At 32.1% G+C, this 18,817-nt stretch overlaps 2 protein-coding genes across 3 annotated transcripts in view; one reads left to right on the top strand and one right to left on the bottom strand.

Moving 5' to 3' along the window:
• Positions 1-17,770, top strand: part of LOC139518983 (transient receptor potential cation channel subfamily M member 1-like) — a 46,586-nt gene extending 28,816 nt beyond the window's left edge. The window contains exons 18-27 of the mRNA XM_071310693.1: positions 232-296; positions 1,740-1,817; positions 2,332-2,478; positions 7,368-7,637; positions 10,659-10,854; positions 11,439-11,604; positions 12,974-13,155; positions 13,871-13,915; positions 16,067-16,932; positions 17,186-17,770. Of these exons, the coding sequence (XP_071166794.1) occupies positions 232-296; positions 1,740-1,817; positions 2,332-2,478; positions 7,368-7,637; positions 10,659-10,854; positions 11,439-11,604; positions 12,974-13,155; positions 13,871-13,915; positions 16,067-16,170 (1,253 nt within the window). The 3' untranslated portion in view covers positions 16,171-16,932; positions 17,186-17,770. The remainder of the gene's footprint in view (positions 1-231; positions 297-1,739; positions 1,818-2,331; positions 2,479-7,367; positions 7,638-10,658; positions 10,855-11,438; positions 11,605-12,973; positions 13,156-13,870; positions 13,916-16,066; positions 16,933-17,185) is intronic.
• LOC139518984 (transient receptor potential cation channel subfamily M member 5-like) overlaps positions 17,762-18,817 on the bottom strand; it is a 36,676-nt gene continuing 35,620 nt past the window's right edge. For both annotated transcript variants that reach the window (XM_071310694.1, XM_071310695.1), the window contains one exon: positions 17,762-18,406. In XM_071310694.1, the coding sequence (XP_071166795.1) occupies positions 18,297-18,406 (110 nt within the window). In that variant the 3' untranslated portion in view covers positions 17,762-18,296. The remainder of the gene's footprint in view (positions 18,407-18,817) is intronic.

Below are 18,817 nucleotides of genomic sequence, written 5' to 3'. Positions count from 1 at the left end.
TATTTTCCACTGTCACTTCTGGGCCAATTTCATTATAGATAGAGATAATTGTAAGCAGCAAGATTGTTTAATAAAGTAAGATCTAAAAACACATCACCAACACCAAAACACAATTTTGTCATGAATCCATCTGTGTCCATTTTGAATATGCACATAGACCAATGTGAGCGACACAGGCTCTTTAGTTTTTAATGACAAATGTTTTAATTTTAACTAATTTTAATGTTGTAGATGTTCCAAACAAGTTTAGCTTACCTGCGTCTGGTGCAGCAGCTAAATGGACTGACTGGATTAAGGTACTGTACATTTTAGCATGTTTTGCTTCAAATAAAAAATGCAGGACTTAGTTCTAACATATTGTGTAGACAAAAACTAATATATGGTTGAGCTTTATGTTGACCTTAAAAAACGCTTTCAATTGTGTATGTTATGGGCATTGTTGTTCACTATTTGACCATTACCCAATATGTGTTCATGTCGATAATTATAGATAAAACAATATTTAAACAAAATGTTTCCAATTATTTATTAATTGTCTTATACGAATTTCTTAAATCTTCATTGTACAAGGTCTGTGGTTTATATGGTTAAATGTGTGATAGTTGTAATGACTCTTGGTCTCGGCATACTTAAGTAGACATATTAACGATACCGTGTCTATAATAGCCGAGCTGATAAGGTATATGTCTTGCCGAGTTCCTGACTTTTGGTATGAATTAAAATAGTAAGGGAAGCACGTGAGGTGCATTCAAAGCAGAACGGCTAAGATTACGTAGTATGCTTGCTATTAAAACTAATTCGAATCCACAAGAGAACAAATCACATATAATATAGAGCAAATTTATACTAGCTACTAAATGTCATCGAATGACCTTAAAAAATAAGCAAATGCCTTTTCGCAAAGCTAGTTATGATAGACCAAAACATATACTAAGAACTGACACATACAAAATGTGGCAGGAATAAACATGTTTTCAGGCGTCCAACATTTCTTATACCTGAGCCAGTCGTGAAACTATATAACATACACGTTTACAACACATACATGTACTACATTAATGGACTGAAAATGTTTGCACCTGTCCTAAGTTTAGAATCGGATGTACAGTAGTTGTCGTTTGCTTGTGTAATTTATACGTGTTTCTCGTTTTTTCAATATAGATTATACCATTGTTTTCCCATTTGAATGGTTTTACACTTGTAATTTTGGGGCCCTTTATAGCTTGTTGTTCGGTGTGAGCCAATGCTCCGTGTTGAAGGCCGTACCTTGACCTATAATGGTTCAATTTTATAAATTATTATTTGGATGGAGAGTTGTCTCATTGGCACTAATACCACATCTTCCTATACCTATTGACTCATCCGATGAATACAAAATACTTTATTTGTACAACTTACAAACAGTCGAAATAATGGAAACTAGTTCAATGGCACTATATTTTTTTTTTAAAAACAATGTATCATGTCTTCAATAATACATGGACAGTATGAGATAAACATGTCTTTGCCCAATGCCGAACAGTATTTACAAGACATAGAAATGTAAGTAATTACAATAACTATAAGGCAATACATTATTCAATTATGTATTAATCAATGTATTAACAAAAAACAACAATGATTAATGTAAACATATATGATAAAACTTTATTTCTAGTGCTAACTACTGTTACATGTATTAATGTTTTATCTCCTATCTTTGTCACAATATTTGATCTTGGTTAGTTTTTATTTTACAGAATGTGTTGCGACTTAACGAAAGTTTATGGATGGAACAGGCATTGGTGTCACCATTGATGATTTTTGCAGTACACTACGTAAGATATAAGATGCTGATTATATAGTTATATGTACCAGGCTTATAATTTGGTACGCCAGACGTACCTTTCGTCTACAAAAGACTCATCAGTTACGCTCAAATCGAAATAGTTCGAAAGTCAAACTATATGAAGTTGAAGATCATTAAGCTAAATACAGCTAAGGAAATCTATGCTTGGGTTATATGGTTCGATACTGTCCGTATAAGAAATATATCGCACGCAGGACTTTTCTTGCCACGTTTTGTAGAAAATAAACAATGAAATACAACAACATCAAAAGATGACGTCACCATAAACAGTAGACGGGACGTCGTAAACCCATATGAAATATGAAAAACAACGTGATAATTAACCTGTGTTGCGATAAAACTTATTATCATATTTTCATTCATATCAATTTAACAAACTAAAACACCTTGTCTAGATTGTACAAGATATATTTGAAATTTATGCAATCAATATATTGATGTTTCTTTTTCAAGAATAACATACGTTTATTTCACATTTCCAGTTATTTGTCCTTGCTGTAATCGTTTGGTTTAGTGCATTTGTACTCACAGATCTTGATTTAATAGGCAGTGTTTGGGATATAGGAATCTACGAGTGGCTTTTGTACATTTGGCTTATTGCTGATTTCTTTGAGGAAATGATTGTTCCGGTTTGTATATCGAAAAAATATAAATATATAGCAAATATCCACTATAAACATACCGTTATAAATATCTATCATGCATTTTTTTCTTTACAAAGAGTGAAAATCTACACCCAATACAATCTGTGCTGAACTTGTTATTGATTGATAACAATACTTATACGATATACCGTATTGCGGGTAATTTTTGCGGGGTGCAAATTTTCGCTTATTTTTGCAGATAAAACACAATCGCTAAAATAAATTCCGCCAAATTAAAAGTGTGCATTCAAAGGCATTGATAAAAGTTTTGAATCCGCCAAAATAATATGCTAAAATATTTCGTATACCTTATTAATGAAAATTGCGAAATTTTACACCCGCGAAAATAACCCGCTATACGGTATAACAATGAGCTTTTTAGACTGTATCACGAATAATAAAATTGAGAAAGGAAATGGGGAATGTGTCAAAGCAACAACAATCCGACCATAGAGCAGACAACAGCCGAAGGCCACTAATGGGTCTTCAATGTAGCGAGAATTCCCGCACCCGTAGGTGTTCTTCAGCTGGCCCCTAAAATATGTATACTAGTACAGTGATAATGGACGTCATATTAAACTCTGAATTATACACAAGAAACTAAAATTAAAAATCATACAAGACGTACAACGGCCAGAGGCTCCTGACTTGGGACAGGCGCAAAATTGCGACGGGACTAAACATGTTTATGAGATCTCAACCCTCCCCCTATACCTCTAGCCAATGTAGAAAAGTAAACGCATAACAATACGCACATTAAAATTCAGTTCAAGAGAAGTCCGAGTCCGATGTCAAAAGATGTAACAAAAGAAAATAAATAAAATGACAATAATACATAAATAACAACAGACTACTAGCAGTTAACTGACATTCCAGCTCCAGACCTCAATTAAACTGATTGAAAGATTATGTCTTCACCATATGAATATCAGGCACAATCCCTCCCGTTAGGAGTTTAGTATCATACTATCATAAGATATATGAGAAGAACATAACCCGTGTCATGCCAATAACTGTTTTTTTTTAAACTAAATGTGTTTAGTTCTGATGCAAAGACCCTATAAGTGAATCAATATTAAAGCCAAAATATGCAATCTTTAATGACCTGACAACAGTATCGTAACTATATCCCTTCTTAATAAGTCTGTTTAAAAGTTTGTAAGCTTTTGAGGTGAATACTGACATGTTTGTGCTTTGTAAAGAATATTACCATAAAAGATTGGATATGAAATACCTGAACGTATAAGATGTCTGCATGTTGAGTTATATTTACGAATTATTTCCTTATACCGGTGATAAAATTTAGTAAATGTTTTGACCAGTTTGTGATATCAAAAAACCCTGGTGTAATAATTTTTCAGTAATACATAAATTTCTCTCGCTAAAATCTAAAACGTTGTTACATACACGAGTAAATCGTACAAGTTGAACTATATAAACACCATAAGATGGTGACAAGGGAACGTCACCATCTAAAACTGGATAATTAACGATAGGAAATGAAAAATCATCTCTTTTATCATAAATTTTTGTATTAAGCTTCCCGTTAATGATATAGATATCAAGATCGAGGAAAGGGCAGTAACATTGTTAATATTAACTTTATTTAAAGTAAGTTCAACAGAATAAATTTCTTTAGTATACATACTGAAGTCGTCATTATTGAGAGCCAATATATCATCCAAATATCTAAAAGTATTGTTAAATTTTTGTATCAAATGTTGTTTCGATGGGTCTTTGTTAATTTAAGTCATAAATTGTAACTCATAACAATACAAAAACGGGTCCGCAATAAGTGGTGCACAGTTAGTCCCCATTCAAATTCCAATAACTTGACGATATACGGAATCTCCAAAACGAACAAAAATTTTATCAAGTAAAAATTCAAGTGCATATATAGTATCAAAGCATGTCCAATTGACATAGTTCTTTTGTTTATTGCTACTCAAAAATGACATAAAAGAGTTTGAACATATATACTCGCGTTCTGACTTTTTAAATGCCCAGTTAATAAGGGATGTAATTTTTTTCTTAATTAGAATATGAGGCAAAGTGGTATAAAGGGTAGAAAAAACAAAACTTTGAACAGATTCCAAATCACCAATATATGCATGCAATTTATCAAGTACTTCCAACGAGTTTTTGACACTCCAAAAGTAATCAATTCCACTATTTTCAAAGGCTTTATTTGAACGATTTATTATCAGGTTTTTTATTGTACCAAGTGTACTAGTAAGTAAAACAGACAATTTAGTAGTGGAACAATGGCTTGAAGATGAAATAAATCTATATTTGTAAGATTTTTTGTGTAGCTTCGGAAGCCAGTAATAGTTGGGACTTTTATTGTAATTGGTTCTGCTTGTAACGAAGTAGCTAAAAGTTTGTATTTGTTACAGATATCGTTTTCTGAAAATGAAGTCAGTTGGAATGTTGGTGAATTCGTGATTTCCTTTTGCAGAACCTCTATATAAAATTTACGTCAAACAATAATGATATTATTAGCAGCTTTATCAGCCAGGACAAAAACAAATTCCTTGGCTAGTTCTTTTAGTTTATGTTTGATACGCGAAATAGGGTTTTTATGGTTGTTGTTAAGAGTAAAATGTTCTTTAAAATGTTGTATTCGAATATCAACTATCTTCATTACTGAATTAAAAAAAGAGTCCAAAGATTTTTTGTCAGCTTTTTCCCGTTTTACCCATTTCAAACAGTAGGTATGGAGTGAGTCGTTGATGATATTACGACACTCACTCCAATAAATAATTGACGGGGGATTATATTTAGGTCCTTTACTGAGGAATGATTTTAACTCTCGGTCGTGAACGATGTTAAGGTCTCCTTTTATGACATGGGAAATAGGGCCATAGGTGTATTCGGAATTTCTGCAATTACACGACATAGGTGTATTTTCAGTGATATTTATATCTTTACACAATTGGCTATAATTAACCACATATTTCCGGGTAGATTTCTTGTAAATATAACAAATAAGAGGGAGTTCAGTATTCTCAAAATATCCAGGAATTTGGTCTTTAACAGAATGGTCGTTAAAAATACCGGCAATATTTATAAAATCAAAACCTTTATTGACACACTTTATTTTAATAAAATGTTTTTTGTGATCTTCAGGGCGGTCAACTTTTGGAAACAATTTAGAATAACAATATGCCATTTTAATTTGAAAAATTTCATACTTAGGACTGTAATATGCAATTGTGTTGCAATCCTCTAAAATTCTATTTAATTTATTTATAGGTAAAGAACAAAGCTTGGTTAACAGATAATTTCTGCCGTTGTGTTTTGAAATAGAAATTAGGTCCGAAATATTTGTATGGTTGGTCCGAAATTTTCTTTGATTGCGATTTTTTCTGAGTCCATGAGAACGATTTTTATGAACAGTTTTAGAAACTATATCCAAAATGTTAACAAAATCGGTTCTTGATATATTGCCAATTCCCATGATATTATCATTAAGACCGAGAGGGTAGACTGTCTGTATTTTTTTTAAATTTAATTCAATTATTTTCCGTGATCGTACAAACTTTGAATGAGATTCACCAGGCTGCTTATTTACTACTTCTAAAGGTTGAACTGTTAAATATTTAATAGGATGATTGTGCTTCTTAAGATGTTTATAACTGATACTTTTGAATTTATTGGGTCTTTTAAAACGGTACAGGTGTTCTTGCGCGCGTTTAGATAAATATCGCCCAGTTTCACCTACGTACTGAATACCGCATCCCGGTTTGTTTCATGTGAGTAAATAAATAATACTGTTTATTTTTCAAGTAATATCAGTTTCAAAATTTAAAGAAAATGTGCGACCATTAAACGTGGACCTTACCGTATTGTTGGTGGAAAGACGGGGACATGTAAGTCATTTTTTTGGCATGACACTTATCGATAGAAGAGTAACCACGATTTTTATGGTTAAAACTGTTAGCGATGGTAGTATTTTTAGATAAGCGATTTTGAAGATTGAGACGAGTTTAGTATTTAATATTTTTCCATTTCTAAGCTTCATATTTGTTTTTGGTATGTAGATTTTATTACAAGGAGCAAAGACTGGCGTCCAGAATATGAACCAGCACACAGTAAATAGAATTGTGTAAAAATGACAAAAACTGTTCGGCTAAAGACGTCAAACGCTTTTGCCATAAATTACCCGACAAATTTAACAAAAGATAGGGTATATCAAGGTAGCGACTGACGTCTGACTAAATAGATGAATGGGGCTGAATATTAACATACTACTTTTTGAAAAATAATTCTAAAGTAATAACATAGAGAAGTTCTCGCTCGGACACACACTCCATAATCTAGTATAATATAAGAGCATAAACCTTAAGCACAGGGAGGCACTCTACTGTCTCCACACGGCACTAAAGACAAACTCTGTAAAAAATAAAATTGAGAAAGGAAATGGGGAATAATGAAACTAAAGATTCTAAATAAGTGCCCTACAAATGTATAACACACATACAAAATTCATTTTGAAAAACAATCCACGCTTCAGACTATAACGATTGAGGAGGAGAAACTAACTGATTCTAGATAGAAGTATTTGAAATCATTTGGTTTATAATTTCATGTAAAGGAGTTGGGTCGGTTCAACATTTTCTTCTTCAAATAGGTATCCACGACTCAGAAAGGTCAAACAGTACAAGCAAATTTATAAAATGTCATCTTTTCGCTTGTGAATCGTATCTTTAATTCCAATAACTATTCATTAAATAACTGCAACTGAATGAATTCTGGCACCTAGTAGTAACCTATTTGGTTTTGAAGACATGTCGGGTTGCAAATTACATGCCAAGAAAACAAAGGAACAAGTTACACTGGATATTATTTTTTCTTTTATGTTTTCTTTCCAGCTTATAATTAGATTACAGTATAAGAGAAGTAAACACACAAAGTGGTTTAAGCTGAAAAGATACATTTTTAATGTTTGGAAAGTTCTAACATTGCTGTCGTATCTGATAATCCTATCAGCAGTATGCCTGAGAATTGAGAATTCCTCTTCTAACCACAGACTAACCCTAAGATTATACAGCCTAGGTCTGTTTACAATGTATATGAGATTTCTCCAATGCATGATTGTCCATAGCTACTTCGGTCCAAAAATCATAATGATTGGCGAAATGGTAAGTGTGTAGCTTATATAACATTATATAACAGGTAAAAAAAAATCTCTAAAGGAATTATTTTTAAAATAATAATCAAATAATTAACAGAGACAAAGATTAAAACTTTAAGGAATACACATATAATAAGCTTTCCAAGATATGTTATTTTCATTACAAATATTTTGGGACAATAGTCCATTTTGTGAGAAACATTTCACACTGAGGTGTACAAAATAACTCATAAATTAAAAAAAACCTCAACAAATTAAAGTTTGTCGTTACAATGTAAATTATCCAATCCCTATGCATTAATGAATAAAAAGATTTAGACAAAAAATATGCAAGCCAGTTATGAGCAAAACAGTATGAAAAATAAAATGTCATTGTTAGAGGTTGCACTTTGTAAATACAGCTGTTTCTGAAAACACGCCTCTTTTGTGGAGAAATTGAATATTCATAGAAAATTAATTTTGTTTCCATACTGGTTCCCAGTTATGCTCTCTGTATTCCATATCGCAGAGACAGAACTTGGGAATGTTACCAGTAAATAAACACGTGCATATTGTTTACATTGAAATCTGTGGTAACCTTTCATTTGAGGTAGGGGTAGTTAAGAAAATTAGTGTAAGTTTAAAGTCTGAGAAGTTCAGGGCATATAAACGTTGAAAATATGCCGCACAGCCCTATATTTTGACCTTTGAAAAAAATTGTGGTGCAAATGAACTTTCAATTCTAGGATAAGATTTTTCAAAACTTCATAGTAAAAGTGGTACAGTTTTAGCCGTAAAAGGAGTTCCTACGGGAAATTGCATTGTCAATATTTACAGAAATGCAACCTATAGCACACACAAACCTCACCCTTTAAAAAAAGTTTCAGATAACTTAAATGCTACTAAAATGTAACTTTCCTTTTAAAACATTTTGTCTGATGATGTTTAAACTAAAAGACAAATTTAAAGAGTTGGTATAACTTTGTTTCATTTAAAAGAATGACGAACGTAGATACAAGTATCTTGTCTTGGGGAAGGATAAATCATACTTTGTTAAGAATCACTCTGATTCAAACAAAAAAAATCTCTGACTGTTAGAATTTCGATAGGAACCAATTTTAGCCCCTCTTCCTGCCGACTTGTTTCATACAAGAACTTCTTAGAAAGAAAGAAAGATAAGAAGTTAACTTTACGTGCCGTTCTATAGATGATGTTCTCTTACTGAATAATACAACATTTGGTACCCTGTTGAACGAATCTATCCCATCGAACTAGAGATACAGTTAAGTCTGCCTCATATCTTGACTTACATCTAATTATTGACAATGAAGGTCGGTTGAAAACTACTTCCCAATTGTGAACTGTCCATTTCTATGTAGCAACATTCCAGCTGCGCCTGCATACGAAGTATATATCTTTGAATTGATACGACATTCCCAGGCTTGTATTTCCTATCATGACTTCCTTGATAGAGGATTGCTACTCGCAAGAAAGCTATTAAACCAACAGTTCAAAATCATCATACGGACGCCATCACGAGTTGGTAGACCGTTATGGAATAACTGTTTCACAGATCGGATATGTTCCTTATGTCGTAACTACAATACCCTTCCCTTTGCACGAATGTGACCTATCCAATTAGACTTTTACCGGATTTGTAATAACATAAGCACCACGACGGGTGCCACATATGAAGCAGGATCTGCGTACTCTTCCGGAGCACATAATCATTTGTATGGAAAGGTGTTATCATAACGGAATTTCATATGTCACAAAAAACATATGTATCGGTCATCCTCAATTTAAACAATAAATTCACAAAAATACTGAACTCGAAAGTCCCTAATCAAATATCAAAATCAAAAGCTCAAACACATCAAACGAATGGATATCAACAGTCATATTCCTGACTTGGGTACAGGATTGTTCTTATGTAGAAAATGGTAGGTTGAATCTTGTTTTATAACTAGCTAAAACGCTCACCTGTATTACAGTCGCATCAAATTCCATAATATTGACAACGATGCATGAACAAAACAAACTGACACAATAGGTCAAAATGTCAAATATAGGGGTACAGCAGTCAACATTGTGTTATCATCTGAATCACTTTAAAAACAAGCAAATGTAACAAACAAGCCCAAAAAGGTAAACATCAAATTTAAAATATATTTAATGTACATTCAGACGAAACAGTTATTTTTTTTACGACGTTAATAGTAATGCATACTGTATATTGATAATAGTATTGAGAATGGAAATGGGTATTTTTTTTAAAAAGAGACAAAAACCCGACAAAATAGCAGACAATGGGTCTTCAATGCAGAGAGAAACTCCAGCACCCGGAGGTGGTCCCCAGCTGGCCTGTAAATTCAATATTGTGGATTAGTTCAGTGAAATAGACGTGACACTAAACTCCAAAACATATCAATGAACTAAAACTTTAAAAAAAACCATACAAAACTCAGAGGGGCCAGAGGCTCCTGCCTCTTGATAGATGTTAAACTGCTGCTTGGTTAAACATGTTTATGCTATCTCAACCCTCCCGATTTACCTCTAGCCAATGTTGAATTAATAAACACATAGAAAATGCACAGTAAAACTCAGTTTTAAAGAAGTCAGAGTATATAATCCGTATCATGTCAACAACTGGTTTTAGAATAAATGTATTTATAATTACCAATGCAAACACTCTATGAGGGAATTAATATAAATACCAAAATAAACAATCATTAATGTCTTCACAACAGAATCGATATCGTAACTATATCCACCGACCGTGCGAGGGCTGTAAAGTCAGTCAAGGTCGTTAAACACTTCCATCATCATTAACTATATCCTTTCCGAATCAGTCTGTTTAACAGGTTTGGTTTATAGCTGTTGAGATGAGTGTCGCTATTTGTGTGCTTTGTAAAGAAAATTACCATAAAATATTGAGCATATTAACATATTACCAAATAAACTATAAAAAATTACAATACAGAGAAGCTGACATTTTTATTCAATATTGTAATATATCTTTTAAAAAAACAAAAAATTACTTTTTTAGTTACTAGAGTTGATCAAGTTCGTGTGGATATTTATTGTTTTCATGATGTGCACTGGAGTGCTTTACCATGCTAACATGTACCCAAGTCATTACGACATGTGGTCACAGAAAAGTGTAACATATTGGAGAATCTGGAAAATCATATCCTTACCATATTGGCAGCTATATGGTGAATTGTCTCTTGAAGAGATACAAGGTGAATAAAAAAAATAAAACACTATTTTTCATCTTTAAACAAAACACCTTTCAAAGAACGCAACCAAAAATATGTTTCCTAAATTGTCAATCTTAAAACATTGTAGTATCGTAAGTTAAACAAAAGAATTACAAGTATGACATTGACAGTTAATTGATTTTCTGACCTATATCAAAAGAGCAAAACAAACTACATATACATAATTATGCTATTTTCAGAATTACAATAATTGAAATTCTGTTACACACTTGAACTCTAGGTGAAGGACACTTCCTTCATTTGGCCACATATGTACAGTAAAAATAAGACTGGTTTGATATTCGACACTCATTGAACAATAACTGTATGTTTAATTAATTGCAATGAGCCTCGTACAAGCCCCTCTAACAATACTTAACATTTATCATTTACTGCAGTCTTTTATTACAGTTGCATTTAATAGCATGGTAAAAGAATTAGTTTGTAATGTTTAAGAAGGACAAACACTCATCTGTACACATCCTTTTAAACTGTCGTCATATTTTAACTTACTGATGAAAAATTGACTCATTCAGTTATTCTTACAATGACTTTTCATTTACTAGGCGTCAACAATGACAATAATACATGTACGTTTGTGGAAGCTGATTGGGAAAGTAACCCAGATATTGAACGTTGTGTTGAATATGACTGGGTAGTACTGTTAATCGCTGCTTTATACATGCTGTTCACGAACCTCTTGTTGGTTAACCTCATTATTGCTTTATTTACGTGAGTATTATATAGATACATACATATTAAATGACTGAACAATAGCCATCGATAAATCTTACGGAGCGATGAATCATATAAATATAATACAGTACACTAACAACATATCACATATAACCAGTCTAAAAGTGTACAACATCACCAAAAAAAGTACAATAAAAAGAACAAATGTAACTATAAATATTTCGGTTAACAGATATCCTTCATCAGTATGACCACGATGTAAAATGAATCATATCAAACTATTCTAAATATAAAACTTAAAACAATCTTGAATTGTGTATTTAAACATCCCAAATAAATAGCAGTTTGAAAAATGATTAGAAAAAAAAATACTAACAGTAATATGTTTTGGCTAAGGTTCAATAATTGAATGTGACTGCGTACATGTACATCACTACCAAATGAAAAGAACCCTGTAATTTAAACAAGTATAATAAAAATAATTCCTAAAAGCTGTAAGAGTCCAGTAAGGAAGCCGGAGTTACTGGAAACAATTGATGACAAGAGTGACTAATTCTTTTTTTCATTTATGCCTTCTGGAAAAAACTGTCCTTAGCTTTCTTATCCAAAACCTTTCCCGAGCAAATCTTTTTGCCCTTGACCACCCCTCGTTGTGGTATATGATTGTGATGGTAAGGTTTATTAGATTAGCTTGGGATCGCCAAAGCGATTTCAATGACGACTTACGGGGAGGTCTTGCTTGCGTTTGTTAAATGGCTGTTCTGCCTTGCCAACATACTGCATGCCACATAGACACTGAAGAAAGTATACAGCATTCATGGTTTTGCAAGTTACATTACAAAATATACTGTACACAGACCCAGTGTAGTGGCAAGTAAATGTTTGGGTTTTCAGTATTTGGTGGCAAGTCCGACATCTTCTTTTACCTCACGACATGCACCATCCTGCAGTTTGAACAGGTTTTATTTGAGGAGACGTCAGCTCTCACAAATAAGTCTTTCATACTTGCTGGTCTCCGAAAAGCTTAGACAGATGGATTGGAAAAGATTTTGGATAATTTTGGGTGCTTGGCAATAATTTGCCTATTGGCACGGATCAATCGTGAAAGGTTAGTAAAGGTGACATTGTATGTAAAAACAAACGGAACAATTTTGCTGCGCCTTTTCTTTGTTTATACTGTACCAGGTCAGTGTGGCTCTTATCATTTGCACGCGCAAACCCCTTATCTAGGTCTTTATATATATATATATAAATCACAACAATTTCAAATGTCTTCCATTGTCGGGATTCGAACTCATAGTTAATAACTAACTAATAAGTGTACTGATAGAAGGTGCACATCTCCTGCCTTGTACATTAGTATTGATCAATTAATACCAATTTAAAACACAAATCTTTTTTCTAGATACCGTTTTGAAGAAGTTCAGCAAAATTCAGATCGATTGTGGAAATTTTGGAGATATTCGATCATAACTGAGTTCAGAAGACGTTATCCGGTTCCCCTAAACCTACCATTGTTCCCATTGAAAATAGTAAAAATCTTACGCCGCAGAAATGTTAAATTGAACTGTTGTAAGAAAAAAAAAGGTTGGTATGTCATAACTATTCCAAACAAGGCACTGTTACTTTAATATGCTGATAAAACATGAAAATGATACTTTCGTTGATGCGATTTTTGAACTCTGTAAAAGGTTGATTATTTATAAATTACCTGATCATATGTGATTTTCAAATTATATATATCTAAAGTGAAGTTTTTTTTTAAATATAAATAAATTCCACACGACCTGTATATTGAAACGTGTTCAAAATGCCAATAAGACAACTATACATGGACATGATAGAGAACAAAACTATATAAACAATCACAGATTATCGTTAATTCTTGAACAGTAATCCAAACCAATACCGTATAGTAGGCTATAAAAGACAAAATGTGAAAACCAACAGATTAATATATACTAGAACACATAAATACGAGAAAAAAGTATACAATTATGATAGACAGAAACCCATAACAACCACTGGATTACAGACTCGTTTGACATTTTCAATTTACTGTTTCATAAAATAACTGTAAACTAAAATTGCGAAAGACGCGAGGCTGTTTATTACGAAATTGAGGCTACATTATCTGCAACACAATGCACATATGCATTACAATTAACTTGTTTTGATATGTCAATACGAAAGGATCTTGACAAAGATATTTCGTTTAATGGAATATGGAAAGGTGATAATGGGGGCAGACATTGTATTCTATGGGTATATATTCTAGTTTAATGATGTATTATATTAATAGTGCAATGTTCGTCTCATACAGTAAAAGACAAGACGGAAAACTCAGGTAAATATATATTCATATGACACTCTGAAAGGAGAGAAAAAAATAATACCAACGGACATTCAAACTCAATAGTCAAAAATAATCTGACAACGCCATGGCAGATAAAGAAAGTAACTCAAAACACGACAACGAACAATTTAAAAATAAGCAACACGAATCCCAAAGGAAACCGGGGAAGATCTCAATTGCTTCATTAGGGAAGCAGATCATGCTTTATATGGGTCATTTTCAAAAAATGTCGAATTTTTAGTACACCCATGCTAAATTTTTAATTTCTAATGGAAATTTCAGTTGTAATGGTTTAAATTAAAGCTTGTCGGATTTGTGATTAGAACATTAATAATAAACACACCTTACATCTATTTTGATAAGATTAAACTGCATTTAAGTCCGATTTTGGGGGTATTTGTGTGCGTACATTGTCAGAAAAACACATTTCAAATGATTTTTTTCCGATTTTCTGATCGCCTTGATAACTGCAAAAGGGACTTTTTAAGAACGTTAATTATAATTTTAACGAAAATGTCTATCCTGTTACCGCTACTTAAATCAGTCGTTAGATTATTCTCCCTAATGAATATTGAATCAGTCAGTGTTGATTTCAAAAATGCAAAGTAATCTTTACATTTAAAACGCCTCGTTTCTTGCACGACAGTGTAGAGAAAAGAAATTTCAAGACATTTAGTGAAAAAAATAGAGCGTCCTTTTTTCATGTCTATGCTGTTACCAACCATTTTGATTAATTACACTAAAAGTATGGTTGTAAAAAGTGCAATAACGTGTTGGAAACCAAACTCACAATAGAAAACCATAATCACTTCACCAAAGGGAGTAGTTATGTCACAACAGCAATCAAAAACGAAGAAATTTGTCTATCCTGTTATGTCTATCCTGTTACTATGGTTGCTATGGTTACAGTAACAGTATAGACAATTATAGACAAAAACGTCGTTAAATTTTTTATCTTAACATGTAGGTGAAAAACGAATGAAATATTTCATTGTTTGAACTCATTTTAAGGTTATAACGTCTTAATCTTCCCAATTAAGCATTTGCAGGTGCAATACTGATATCGGTAACAGGATAGACAAAAAGGTACCAGGATAGACTTTTATATAGTGATATATCAGAAACGTACGTTCCTGTTACCAACGAAATAAAGAGAAAAGTAAATTAACTTATAAGGGATTTACTTGATGTTGGGTTTATTTGAAAAGGTGTAAAAAGGCCGAACAATATAAATTGCTATCTTAGACTTGCATTACTGGTGGTAATTTTTACAACCTTTGAAAACCAATTTTTAGAGCCATTTTTCAGTACAACCTAGAAAATTGGCAAATAATCTATTATTTTACAGAATGAATATATATAGAAGTTGATTCTCTTGAAAACCATCTAATTGTGAACGTAAAACAAGCTTAACATTTTATCTAAACCTTTTCTTAATAACCCAAAATTTCTTTTGAAAATGGTAACAGGATAGACAAAATATTGTACCACCGATCAAAAAATGTTTGTATTCTTGTATGACATCATTAAGATTGCATCTTTTAATATGTTGTTCTTAAAGTACTGTTTGTTTTGATTTGCTTATGTAGAGGGTTGTTTGAATAAGTAACTTTTAATAAATTTTTCAATTTCAAAATTCGACATTTTTTGAAAATGACCCACATGGGTCATCCTACCAATTGGTTTATAGATTAGATTATAATCATTGAGGGAAATGTAAGGGGATACAGTATCTATTTAAAAGATTCACGATTCTTTTCATATAACCATGTGTATCCATTTTCAGGACTATCTAAGTGTTTCACATCATGGAACATTTTATACATGTATACCAAATGTCTAATTTTGCAGTCACAAATGAGTTTATGAAGTCACCTTTTTTTCAGAACAAGCACCCTTTTTTTAGAGAGAAAAAAAAGAAAAGGTATACTGTATGGCGTAGTTACATCAATGAGTGTAATTAATATACTGTAATAATCTGTAGCAAAACCATATACTAGTAGGTTTTGGCTAAAATGCTTCAATATTAAATGCATTTTAAGGTTGATGCAGAAAGAGTGCTCTTATTTGTGTAAGGACAGTCACACATGAATTAGTTTGTACGATACATAACACTGTTTGTTAATGTTTGTTTCGTTTCAGATGGAAAAAGACGGCAGATACTTGATAGAATTCAACCACTACAAACGTTATGTGCTAACAGATTTCTTTATTCTACAGTGAAAGATACACTTCATAAACACTAATGATTTATAAATGTAACCAAGTCAAAATATTTAATATTTTATACATTGAATTATCCTGGAGCATTCTAACAATGATTTATATCGTGCATGTACGTAAAGGAAAAGAAAACAAATATTAAGATAATGTCATGAAATTATTTGTTAACTTATTGGCCGATTCTTACCAATTTTAAATCTTCGTCATACGCAGAGTTTGGGGCATAAAATCCGCTTAATTATTTTTAGTTTTAGCATAGTATGTCCACAAATATTGCATATAAATGAAAAGTAATTTGCTTTCCACAAATTATTGCACCCGGTTGCTTGGTTATTTTTTTGCGTCGTTTACACACTAAAAATAGGAATATCAGAACCTTTCAGAACAGTATGTTAGTTGGTCCAAATGTTTTGAACTATATTTTCTTCAGATAATAGTTAAACAAGCAAAAAAACAAGTCGATTCCGACCAATGACGGAGCATCAAAACTGACTACTTTAACGCTAAAATAATATATAAAAAAATAGGTGATAAATAAAGGCTAAATACTGGTTTTGATTTAAAAGAAAATAACACTTCTAATTGCTTTCATCCTGACGTGCAAGCAGGGAGAATATAAAAACAATTGGTAGGAAAGACTATGAACGGCGTTTAATGTGTGTCCACGGTGTAAGATCTTTTTCCTAGAAAATTGAATTGTGCGTCTGTTCTACTTTGTTCATATTATTTGTATAAGTATATGTTTATGCTGTTGTATATGATGTTAACATACTGTATTTTGAATTGTATTTTTCACAAATGTAAGATACAGTTATCTTTTCTTGAGAGTTTCTGACTACAATAAAAAAAACTGCGTAATAATAATGAACTTGCAACGGTATTGAAGAAAAAAACGATGAATAAACATAAACAATTATAATTGTAAATTAAGAAAGTGGAATGTCGGAATTTAAATAACGTATGAAAAATTAAACAAATTATAAACTGGAACATGTATAGTATGTGCAAAATTCATATTTTTAGAAGTTTGATATATAGAATTTTAAACAAACAGAATGCGAAATTCTATGAACGGGGATTAACATTTTCTTTGTAATTGCTTATTCCGAATTGTCTAGAGATATAGTAGGAGGCTTGATATATATATAAAAAGAAAAACATGTTTAATCACGACGTATGGGTGCCTGTCCTAAGTAAGAACCTCAAGCCTTTGTTAGTCTTTTCTGGTTTTTCTTAAAATTGTGGTTCTTTTATATGTTTTTTTCAGTTAAGTGGGACGTCTGTTCAGGTAAACCGGTATTTATTATTGTTAAGGATCAAGCTGAAATCCACCTTTGGGCTCGATATTTTATCGCTGCATTAAAAACCAATAGTTGGTATGATTAGCCTTGGGTTGTTATCTGCTCTATGCTCGTCGTTTTGACACATTTCCCGTTCCTATTCTCTATTCTTTATAATATGATATTGTGTTAAATAGTCTAGCATGCATCACAACTAAATCACTATCGTCTGATTTATATATTTAAGATAAAGTTGTTAGTAATTTTTTATCTATGAGAATGCTGTATATATTAAGTGATGTTTTTGTTGTTTTCCATCAATAAAATCGATACCAATTTTCAATTTTATTGTTTTCTAATAGCGCAAGCGAATTCCAGCAGATTATTGGAGCATCAATATTAAAATAAATATCTAGGAAACGACAATTAACAAGGAAAAGCTGTTGAAGGCACGATAGGGGTGATGGGGGTTGTGAGAACAAACCTATCTGCACAATTGCAATGTATAATTAAGATTGGACACAAATTAAAAACTCTAGTCGTGCAGCGTCCAAATACAAATAGAATGACCACCAACTTGAACAGGGAAATAAAAAAAGCATACGATATCAAAAGAAGTGTCGGAACGTTTTCTCTACATGAACTTCTGGAACAAAAAAATAGAGCCACATATGTTGGTTGATGAGTATGTAGCCCCTTCAATCTTTACCTTTGTACTATAAAGTTTTAATTGAAAAGTTTTAATTCATACTACACTGAATTTATATAAAGAATACCACACATGTATCAGCTTTGAATAATGATGTATACACATCTACTGTTGGAAACGCTAATGAAAACTTCATTATTGATTTAATTTAACATCAAAACTAATGCATCGAATTCGTCGTCATTTCGCTATAAAGACGGCTAGTGGCGTACTTTGCTTGTAACTGTATTAGTGTTTCAGGTTCGAGTGAACAAGCATCTATGCATTTTCCTGAAAAGAAAACAATCTTAATGAACAAGAATTTTTTTTTTTTTAAAGATTCATTCTACCAATGAACACAAAAGTAAAAAATTGAAAACAACACGTTTAATAATTTCAATGCGTACGAAGCGCTTTTCTGGATTTACCTTCATCAGGAACGCTCAAAGCCAAACAAATTGAAATCCGAGGATGTATAAGAACCGAAACCGTTGAAGAGCTATATGACGAAAATACCTAAAATTGAAAGCCAAATTTATCTAAAGTCAACTTTGCCTGAGTGATTAAAATCTTAGTTTAGTTTCTTAATAATTTCAAAATTTATAAAGGGACAATTTTAGAAAAGTTTATTAAATCATGTTAGTACCGAAATACTAACTTCTAAGCTGATGATACCCTCGGACACGGATCGTCCACCAGCAG

This window comes from Mytilus edulis, chromosome 4, assembly GCF_963676685.1.
Source record: "Mytilus edulis chromosome 4, xbMytEdul2.2, whole genome shotgun sequence".
Taxonomy (NCBI): domain Eukaryota; kingdom Metazoa; phylum Mollusca; class Bivalvia; order Mytilida; family Mytilidae; genus Mytilus; species Mytilus edulis.
Note: the sequence above shows the minus strand (reverse complement) of the source record. Positions and strands in the feature narration are given on the sequence as shown.